Source organism: Aptenodytes forsteri, unplaced genomic scaffold (assembly GCF_000699145.1).
Source record: "Aptenodytes forsteri isolate BGI_AS27 unplaced genomic scaffold, ASM69914v1 Scaffold54, whole genome shotgun sequence".
In the NCBI taxonomy this organism is placed as follows: domain Eukaryota; kingdom Metazoa; phylum Chordata; class Aves; order Sphenisciformes; family Spheniscidae; genus Aptenodytes; species Aptenodytes forsteri.
Genome location: NW_008796044.1, coordinates 15694618 through 15705038, shown reverse-complemented (window position 1 = coordinate 15705038; position 10421 = coordinate 15694618). Strand labels below are relative to the sequence as shown.

The 10421-nt window shown below is 46.2% G+C and overlaps 1 protein-coding gene across 1 annotated transcript in view; it reads left to right on the top strand.

Annotated features, from left to right (window-relative positions):
• The window catches only part of SLC25A48 (solute carrier family 25 member 48), a 12077-nt gene extending 2125 nt beyond the window's left edge, over positions 1 to 9952 (top strand). Inside the window, exons 2-7 of the mRNA XM_009285909.1 lie at positions 1545 to 1616; positions 2209 to 2461; positions 3848 to 4096; positions 5322 to 5455; positions 8521 to 8650; positions 9234 to 9952. Coding sequence (XP_009284184.1) covers positions 2230 to 2461; positions 3848 to 4096; positions 5322 to 5455; positions 8521 to 8643 — 738 coding nt within the window. The 5' untranslated portion in view covers positions 1545 to 1616; positions 2209 to 2229 and the 3' untranslated portion in view covers positions 8644 to 8650; positions 9234 to 9952. The remainder of the gene's footprint in view (positions 1 to 1544; positions 1617 to 2208; positions 2462 to 3847; positions 4097 to 5321; positions 5456 to 8520; positions 8651 to 9233) is intronic.
• Positions 9953 to 10421: the final 469 nt, after the last annotated feature.

The window sequence follows — 10421 nt, the reverse complement described above, 5'->3', positions numbered from 1 at the left end:
GGGGTGCAGCCAGCCTCCCCACCCATCCCCCCTGGCCCCATTACCCCCCACATGAGCCACAGTGTGCACAGATCTGCACCCCTGGCCCGGGCCTGCCTGCGTTGCACAATGTGTGCTGCATGAGCCGTAGCTGGCATCGTCACGTACCAGCTTGTTTATAAGGGCTCAGTAAATATTCTGCTTTCGCTGCCACCTTCTCCGTGGCCTCTGGCCAGGCGCAGAGCGGTGCTCGGTGCGGGCAGACGGCTGCACAGAGCAGCCCCGGGGTGAGGGGTGAGCCCGGGTTTCGGTCCTTCTCGCTCCCCGGACGGGTCCCACAGCAGCACCCCACCGGCCAGCCTCTTGCAGGGCCCTGGGCAGGGCTCTGGGCCAAATCATTGTGTCATTCAACCTGCTGTTTGCTGTCCAAAAGCTCTCCTCGGGCACGAACTCCGGAGGACACTCACTCCTTTGGGCTTTAAATTCCCAAATAAAGTTCCTGCTTCACCCTGGTGTAAGTCAGGGCTGAGCCATTGGAGGGGACCGGGCACTTGCCTCCAGCACGGGTTGGCACTGTCCCTCCAGGCTTCATTTTGCCATTCCTGCTAGCAGCAATGCTGATGGATACAACCAGAAATGCTGTCTTCATTCCCTAAAAACATCCCCGATAGAGCACGTGTGAGTGTCTTCCTATAAAAAATGAGCTCTGGCCTCAGCCAAGATTAACTGCTGAAGCCCCAAGTCCTGTGAACCAAATAGGGTTTCCATTTCCTCACACACCTCTAAGCCCAAAAAAATGCATCACTTGTTGGTATTTTGTTATTGCAAACTTGTGAGCAGCTTGAATGAAAGATGATCTAAATATGTGTGTGCATGTGTTTGTGTATATATATTTATGTGTGAAGGGGAAAGCATGTTGAAGCATACAGGCTTTGTCGTGATTTACACGCCATTTCTTACAGCTGTTGTAGGCATCTTTTGGAAGGGGTATAACCATTGCTTTCCAGAAACAAAATGTCTTTGTTGGAAATGATGTAAAAATGTATTTTTGAGTGAAGCATGGAGAATTTCTGTGATGTATTCTATGATAGTATTTCTATGTCTTAAAATCCACCTTGTATCAGAAGGGCCCCGGAAGCCTCCCAGGGGAGCTCTCTTCTCCATCCTTAAGCAACGCATGCCAACCTCCACTGAGAGTCCCCAAACAGAGGAGAATACATCACTCTCCAATCTGCACATAAATCAGGACCTTGCCAATGACAGCACTGCACACCAGCAGTCTGCTGCAAGCGCTGTGCCCGGCTGGGGTAGCTGGTCTGGTCTCGAGAGCAATTTGACAGTCATCGATTCCAGATGTCGCAGAAAGCTTCAGACCATTGAGGTCCTGTTCAGCCCTGCTTCTGGCAAAGTTCAAGGGGGGGTGGATGCATATATATCTTATTTTATTGCTCTGTTTTCTTTGAGCTAAGGAAAGATTTGCTCTCAAAGCAAAGTACACATTGTTTATGTACTATGAGCTTTCACTGGGCTGGATTTTAATCGCATTTCATGAATGTCTTTTGCAGACTCGTTTGCAAGCTGGACAAGGATATGGAAATACACTCAACTGTGTTCTCACTGTGTACAGAAATGAGTCTGTAAGTACTTTATCTTACTTAAAATGTGCTGGTAGGAAATGCAAATAGATAAACAGCTAAATACATAAAGCAATTATACAAAATCACAGTTGACACCAGCAGTTATATGAAGACCAATAAAGTTGGTGCAACTGAGACTGCAAATTCCTACAGCCTTCTCTTGCTAACGCTAAGGTAACTCTCTTGGTTATTCCTATAGGGAAAAGAGACATGCCTGGCAGGGAGTGATAAATGACATTGCCCATGTCTCCGCATGGGTCAGGGTGTTACATCCACAGTGGCTCTTTTGCCTGTACCTGCTGGCAAAGCTCTACCGCAGGTATTTTGCTGACTTTGGTGATGCCAGGACAGAAGCTGGCCATAAGAGGGACTTTTATATGGGTTCCTGTGCTTTCAGCATATCCTGTATTCTGCACAATGTTTACAAGTCTTTAGCAGTATGAACTAATTTTCATTTGCTCAGCATGTGCAAATGGTTGGTTCCAGGAGACACCTGGTACTTGGATTTGCATTTCTGGCCTGATAGACAAGTTGGGGTTTACTCTGCTCAGTCCCGTTCGCTCTCTTAACTCCTGCTCCCTTCCCTGGATAGGTGGCCGGCTTCTTCAAAGGCATGTCCTTCCCGCTGGCCAGCATCGCTGTCTACAGCTCCGTGGTGTTTGGCGTCTTCAGCAACACACAACGGCTCCTCAGCCAGCTCCGCCACGGAGATCCATCCCAAACGCCAGCACTTGCGGACGTGGCTCTGGCCAGCATGGTGGCAGGGTTCGTCTCCGTGGGCATCGGCACTCCTGTGGACCTGGTAAAGATAAGGCTACAGATGCAAATGCAGCCATACATCAAAGGTAGGAAGCAAGAGTTTCTTTCTCCTTTCTCTGCCAGTTCTCAGTGTTTACCGAGAGCTTTAGGACAACTTTGCTTCAAGGCCTGGCTCTCTGCTGCCTTGTGCTGCTGCAATTAAGCTAAAAATGCTTCCTTCTGCCTCAGGATGGACCCCATCCTGCTCAGCTCAAGAGGAGGGTTTTTATCAGTGACATTGATCAGATCTCTGCTGGCGTTCCCAGCTGATTGGGATCTATAACGAACACAGGGGCAGGTCTCAGGACCTGGAGCCACTGGAGCCGCCTCCCCCACACGGCTGTGGGGCAGGAACAGCAAGTCCCTGGGCTGTCGGGTCCCCTGGAGATCCCACCAGCTGCCAGCGGTAATGCCAGCTCTCCATCTCCTGCTGCACACTCTCAGCCCCACATATATTTGCCCATAAACCCCTCTCTGTTATTCCACCCTCCTCTGTTCAAAAGCAAAAATTTCACATGTACATTTGAAAACGGCTGGCTTATTCGGGGCAGGGTTGCAGGTAACCCAGGCGCAGGCAAGACGGATCGGGAGGGGACACTGGCAGGATGGCAGCGGGCAGCTGTAACCTCTCCAGAAGCTGCAGGCAGAAGGAGCTGCTTCTGCTCGAGGCAGCAGCTGAATTTCATCGCAGGCTGCCAGCGCGGAGCAAACCCTATCGGAGCACATGCACAGCCGGAGCACATGCACGAAGAGACGGCACAGCTTCAGAGCTGAACAGCTTGGATTTCAGCAGTTTCACAAACACCATTCTCATGATTACAGTTGCGGTGCTTAACTGTGAAAAATTGACGCACATGCACAGCCGGAGCACATGCACGAAGAGACGGCACAGCTTCAGAGCTGAACAGCTTGGATTTCAGCAGTTTCACAAACACCATTCTCATGATTACAGTTGCAGTGCTTAACTGTGAAAAATTGACATTTTTGTATTGGTTTGATGAAATAATATCAATTTTTAAAAGCCTCCATGCAGCTTAGCAACCTAATGCCCTTCCAAAAGCAGCTTGGTCCTCTGTATCAGAAGGGCCAGACTCTGAAGATGCCAAGGCTTTCAAAGATGAAGCTTGGCACCAGATGTGGTTAAAATCCATGAAAATTGGGCACATAGCCTTAAACTCATTTGGAAATCTCACTGGGCACATACCTATTGGGAAGCATGCAATACAGCTAAGAAAAATCTGTCCTGAAGTGTCTAAACATCTTTTAAAAATGGACCTAAGTCCCCTTTCTTAAAACTTTATTTCCCACACTACGTATTGATCCCAGCAAAAGAAAATGGATGGCAGTGATTGCTGTCTGTTCAGTGGCGGTAGGCTTTTGAGAGGAGTTCTGTACCAATATAGCTACTATAACAGTTGTATCTTTTTTTGCAGCAAACATTAAACTAAAGCCCACCGTTCCTGGATTTCCTGTGTACCGAGGCCCAATTCACTGTTTTAGGACAGTCCTACAGAAAGAGGGGATAGCAGGAATATACCGAGGCGCGGGAGCAATGCTTCTGAGGGATGTTCCTGGGTACTGCCTCTATTTCACCCCTTACACGTTTTTCTGTGGATGGATTACCCCTGATGGATGCATTTCCCCTAATCCCTCCTCCATCTGGCTGGCAGGGGGTGTAGCAGGTAAGCACCTTTTTTTCCCACAACACTGGCAAAACAAGGACAGGAAGGTTCCCAGCGGTGGCTCAGGGGCTGCCACATCCTCCTGGTCACCACGAGAGGACATGGGGCTGAACGACCTTCCTCCCCCAGGGCCAGGTCCCCTGGCACCACGGCTGCGCTTTATGACTTGACAAACTTTATGGGAGTTGTGTTATCAGATCTTCATCAGGGTCAATGTCAGCGAGAAGGAAAACAGCCAGCGCCTTCATCTCCCTGGACGTCTCGCAGCAGCCTGCGTATCACATTGCCAGTGATACACGGCAGCCAAAGTGCCTCCAGAAGAGGACTTCAACCTGTTGGCTGCCCACCAGGAGGGTGTGCACCCTACCTGCACGGAGCAGAAGCAGAGCTGACTGTTACTGATCATCTTTTTTTCCTGTGTACACCTGCCAGTAAGACTGGCATGTGCGTCCCCCTACCACGCTTACATGTGTAAGGTCACCCCTACACCCACTCCCCATTTCTCGGCCATTTCTAAATTGCAGGCCCCTAAACGCAAGTCAATCCTTAGCTCAGGTAATGATTACAAAACGCCCTCTCCGTTTCTCCTGCAAATAAACAGAGCCCTGGCCCATCTGGAAAGCTGCTCTAGTATGCCCCAACACTCACGTAGGTCCAAACTCGTCTGTCCAACTGGGCCACGTATTGCGGTCACATGCTGACTAATTTAGAGAGGCAAAACGTCCCACTCAGCTGCAGGCTGATCAGTGCAGATAGAGGGTTTCTTTATCGGAATAACGATGTATCTCAGCTGCATGGAGCCTAATCCTGGTTGCATGAGATGGACCAGCCTCTTATTTGCATTCTCAGCTCAAACTTCGCTTTTCAACAGTATTATCTGAGGATTCCAGTTTTTCTGAAAGCGGCAGCTCCCCGCAGCTCGGGCTCTTTCCACAACACGTCCATGCTCCACCAGAAGCACGGCAGAAGATGTATTTGCACCTGGGGGAACACCTCCTGCCTGCATTTGATTACCAGCGTAACCCCCAAAATCTCAATGCTTCTTTCAGAAACAGGGAATTTTACTCCCAGAAATACCGTTCCTGTACCTGAGCAGGGTGAATGCCCTGAAATGAAAATCCCATGAATATGACGTGGTAGATGAGAGGTGAATTTCTGAGTTCACTGACCTGCGGCCAAGGAAATATAGAGAAGAAATTGTTCAAATACTTCTGCATTTTTCTAGGAGCCATTTCCTGGGGGACTGCTACTCCAATGGATGTTGTGAAAAGTCGACTTCAGGCAGATGGAGTTTATTTAAACAAGTACAAAGGGACCCTTGACTGTATCTTGCAGAGCTACCAGAACGAGGGCTTAAAAGTAAGTGGTATTTGAAGTAAAATCTGGTTATGAGGCATTTAATTTTCAATTGGGAAATACAATGGCTGTTACAAACCTATCTGCAGGGTTGAGAGACAGCTAAAGCGAGTTACTGCTAAATTATAATAATGACAGCAGGTAATTATAGTGCCGATTCTTTCTAAATCATAATAGTGAGAGTAATAATGTGCCTTACAGCAATGAAAAAATGAATGGCTGGGGGTCACAGCCGGCCGGTGTAACTGACTTAAAATAACACTTCATGTCAGTGCATTTAATTGTGAATATGATTTGACATCATAAATCAGAGGTAGAAAATCTTGCCCCTGTGATTGCTTCTACAAAATGCAGAAGTCAAATATTTCTCACGGACACCGAAGTCAATGGGAACTGATTCCAGTGGGACCGGGTTGGCACCCCGGGTGCGTTTGGTTGCCTTGGGCAATGCTTTGGTGGAACTGATGCTGCCCACCCTCAATTTGCACCAAGGCAGAGTAGATTGAGAATGCTCTTAAATCAGAATTGCTTCTGCTTCAAACGTGAAGAATGCATGCCAAAAAAACTTATCCCTTTTTTCTGACTTCGTTTATTAGTGTAATAAAAGTTGTTTGTTCTACCTGCAAACTTTGCCTCAGTTAAATGTGAATGGCAGAGAACCAGGGTTTGCAGCTTTATTGCACTGCCAATGCATGGTTACGTCTTCTGATATTGAAATAAATCTGTATTTAGGTTGTCATCAAAACATCATGTGGGCTCTTAGCTCCAGAGTGTTAATTTTCACATTCTGAGGGAAAAGTAACAAGTTACAAAAAGAAAAATAACCTGCAAAATCACAAGTTAGCGTGATTTAAATATTTGCCAACATGCCACTGTGTTATGCCAGCCGTCACAGGAGCCTGCAGTCTGGTTCATTTTTTGCCATTGAGTGAAGAAAGTCACAGCCATATGAAGCACAGGCACCTGGAGAGATGCTAAAGACCATGCTCGGAGGGTCAGAGGAGGGTCAGGGTGCCCTGGGCTCTACGCAGACCACCTGCCCTGCACGTTCAGTTTGGCATGCAGTTTCACAGTAAAACACAGGGTGGCTGAAAAGGGAATTTCCATGTGTTTTCCCTTCTCTCTCCGTCCTCATCCTCACCCCCTACCCTCCTTGTCCTGCCTGAATATTAACAACTAATTCAGGCACTTAGGTTTTTTTTGTTTGAGGTCTGAGCTGCTTGCAGTTTTTCTATCATACCTGGCACCCGGACCAAAGCCAGCAATAGGGTTAAGTAACAGCTGATGATAAGACTAGAGCCTTCTCTCGTAAGGAAAACCTTTTTATGTGTTGGGGGACACAGAACTGATAAACGGCAAACCCAGCTCTGGATGTTTTCATTCTGGGACAAAGGAACTGCATTCACAGTGCTGAAAATAATTGCCTGGTGTACACAAAAAATGTAAATATAGCCCTCTTCTTTCTCCGTAGTCAGGTGTGTTCATTCTGATGAGAAAAAAAGTATGCCTCTGGGCTTTTCTTCATAAATATTCATTATTATTTAACTTGGGTCTCTCATGTTACTTTACAGACACTGCAAAAATTTGAATTTCCTCCCAGAAAATTCTATGTTTCCTAGCAAAATAAAACACCCCAATAAATCAAGTAATATCCTAAATATCCCAATAATGCAATTTCACGTTGCAAACTCTATTCTAAACAATGTGAAGATGTTTTGATTCTGTCTCGTACAAGTCAGCACCATGCACTGGATTTATTGGATACAAGATATAGTCATGTTTAGCAGACCTCAGTATTTCAGGGAAAATGCTGGTTAGACACTTAAATCTATGGGCTTCTGGTTCTTGCAGCCAAGATCCTCCGCGCTTTCAGAATAGCTGTGGGAGCTTTGCCTTTGTAAAGCCTGGAAGGGGGTTTGCTTTGCTGATGTTACTTTTCGTGTCTATTCTGAACTTCTGGTGTTTAGATTAGTGACCACAGTGATTAGCCTGGGTGGTTAACGGAGTGATTGCGTGAGAAACAGGCCAGCAGAGATACTCCCTGCAATCATCATTTTGTAAGCAGGCTCACCCCAGAGTGAGTGGTTTGTGCACACCCTTGCACATACCAGGCAGCAATGCCTGTGGTGAGGGGGGGTTTCGAAGGGAGACAAGCCAATGCCAGGAGCAACAAGGGCCCCTTCTCCACTTTCCAAAAAGCACTTTACTGTTCAAGCACTTAAAAGCCGCAGCGTCTTTCACTCTTGTAAGTGCCACCATCTTTTAAAAAAAAATATATTGAGTAGAATGGGGAAGTCTGGCTGTATAAATTCATATTTATTATCTTAATGAAAGAAAACTCTGGGATATGTATGAGCACCAAAGCTTGGCCTTAGGAACCGACATGTGAGAATATCAGCTTCTATCAAATACTTTTTTCCAAAGCCGGTGGCAAGAGCTAGTTCTCAGCAAGGTACAGAGTAAGCCTCGTTTTCTGCTGATTGAGAAATTGTTTCTATGCTCAAAGGTGAAACCTGCAAAATAGTCCGTGTGGCACAGTGCCCGTATCGGCCGGGCTGGCTCACAGCCACGCTGCTCCCTCTCCACTTCCCAGACGTCTTCTGCACCCATAGACCCAGCCCCAGGAGTCAGAGCATTTGCTGCATGAAAGCAACAGCCTTCTTGTTGTACCCTGGGGTTTGCATGATCCTCGCACGCTGATGTATGCAAAGGGAAGAAGGACCAGTAGCTAGGTAGACCAACACTGGAAGACATTTTAGATTTCTTGCTTTCTGCTCTACACCAGTGGCATGAGGCCATTTTTTACCCTTTACCTCTTGTAGCTCTTGCTGGCAGATAGAGAGTGGGGTCCATAGGGAGCATGGAACACAATGGTACCAAACCAGTGACTTTTGCCATTGCATTTCCATTCTCCAGACTTCAGCAAAGACCAGCAGTGAGAGCGTATCTCCTGAGCAAACCAAGATTTGGTTCTTCAGAATCCCACCATGGCTTTGTTCAATGCTTTCTTCTTCTTCTTAAAATAGCCAGTATATTCCTATGCTCTAACCTTTCTCCATCCCCAACAGGTCTTTTTTAGGGGCATCACGGTCAATGCAGTGCGAGGATTCCCAATGAGTTCAGCCACGTTTCTTGGCTATGAACTTTCCCTCAAAGCAATGAAAAGAGACCAAACTGAGACCAATCCTTAACTTCCAGGTCAGCGCATAAAGACCCTCTAGCTTTATTAAAATTAGAGAATTAATCTTTGAATCAAATGGAGTTGCAATTGTATAGATCTCTGAAAGTCAGATAGCTTACATGGCTACCTACATCTGAATAGTCAAACACTTTTCAAATTTGGGTCTGTGGGATTTGGAGCAGACAATAGATGTGCCGATGGATTTTGGTTTCATTCCAGATCTCCTGGAATTTCATTGCAATCTGTTCTGATTGTTGTGATTGTTTTTATTCTTATGAATCAGAAAAGAAAATTTGAAAGGAGAATATTCTCTAACATTTTATAAATTTTGAAACACCATTCTCACTAGAGTCCCTGCACAGTATCCTTTTCTCCCTTGATCCATCCACAAAGACCTGAAATAAGCCCTTTCAAAGTGTCTTGACTGCCAACTCACAGTTTTACTCTTTCCCTCATAAACCTAGGGTTGCATAAAGGAGCAGCATTAAAAATATCTGGTTAAAGAAACTTTTTTAGCAGTTAAATGCTCAAGATTATTCTTAGCAGTCTTTGCTGTTTTCTGCAGTACTTCATAAACCTCCTTCTTTCTTATTTCAAAAGCGTTGCCAAGAAGACCTGAAAGTCTCCTACTTTCCTGAGCCAAATCAGCATGTGGTGTTGGTGAAGGCTCAGCTGCTCTGACCGAAGACTCCCATCCTGCACCCACAGCATCTGCTTTCTCTTCTGCCACGGGCTTAGTCCCTGGAGGACTCCAAAAACTGCACCAGCTCAATCAAATCCAAAGACCATTTTCTTATCTTTTACTCTGTTGTCTAAAAGCACCTTAATAATTCCCATGGTAGTGTTGGGCTTTATCACCGATGACATTTTCCCATTGAGCTGAGAGAACAATTTACTTCCCTTACCCACACAAGTGAGACACCCAAACCCAGCCCACCCGACATCAGCCAAGGGAGCGTCTTTTGTACAACACTGCGTATAATGCTCGACTTTTTTGTGAACAAGGAAAGGAGGAGGTGTGGTGGGTGCGCAGGTGCTTTTTGTGTAGGAAAGTCTGGATTCCCACCAAATCCTAGCTTGCTTTCAGCATCAAAGCAATGGATGACTCCACCCGTATGAACGGATACTCACGTTTTACACCACAGAACTCTCCAGTTTGCCACAATTTAACACATTATCATGAAAAAATGTGAAGGGCTTCAACAACTTCAGTCTGTTATCCAAGGTATAAATTAAATTGGGAAACAGGAGGATGTTAAATTCAGAGACTAAGCTGCTCTTTTTCTTCAGAAAACAATAAAACAAGTCTGCACTTCATATAGATGGCTGCCTCTTAATTTACCTAACTCGCCTTGCGTAGGCCTCCAGCGACCTGCTAGAGGTATCTCATTACACCTTCTGATCTCCCTGACACGACAGTCCAGCTTGCCAACTGCCAAATCCTGCAGACATCACTTTGCAGCCTTGAGAGACCATCACCAAAGGAAGTCTCTTTAAGGGATGCAGAGTTTATCCCAAACTATTCTCTAAAATACATGGGCCAGCTTCTGACCTCCAGCTCTTTGCTGCAACCCCACTGAGACAACTGGGGCAGACCCAGGTCTCTCTTTGGTCTACCTCAGCCTTTCAATTATTCCAAGATCTTTTACATCATGATTATTTCTGTTTATGCTGTTAAATATCTCCATGCTTTATTTTCTAAGCATGGAGCTTCTGATGCCAAAACCCAAGAAGAACCAGCTCTGCTGGGACAAGAGGACTCTGGTGGCACTGGCAGGAGAGGCTGAG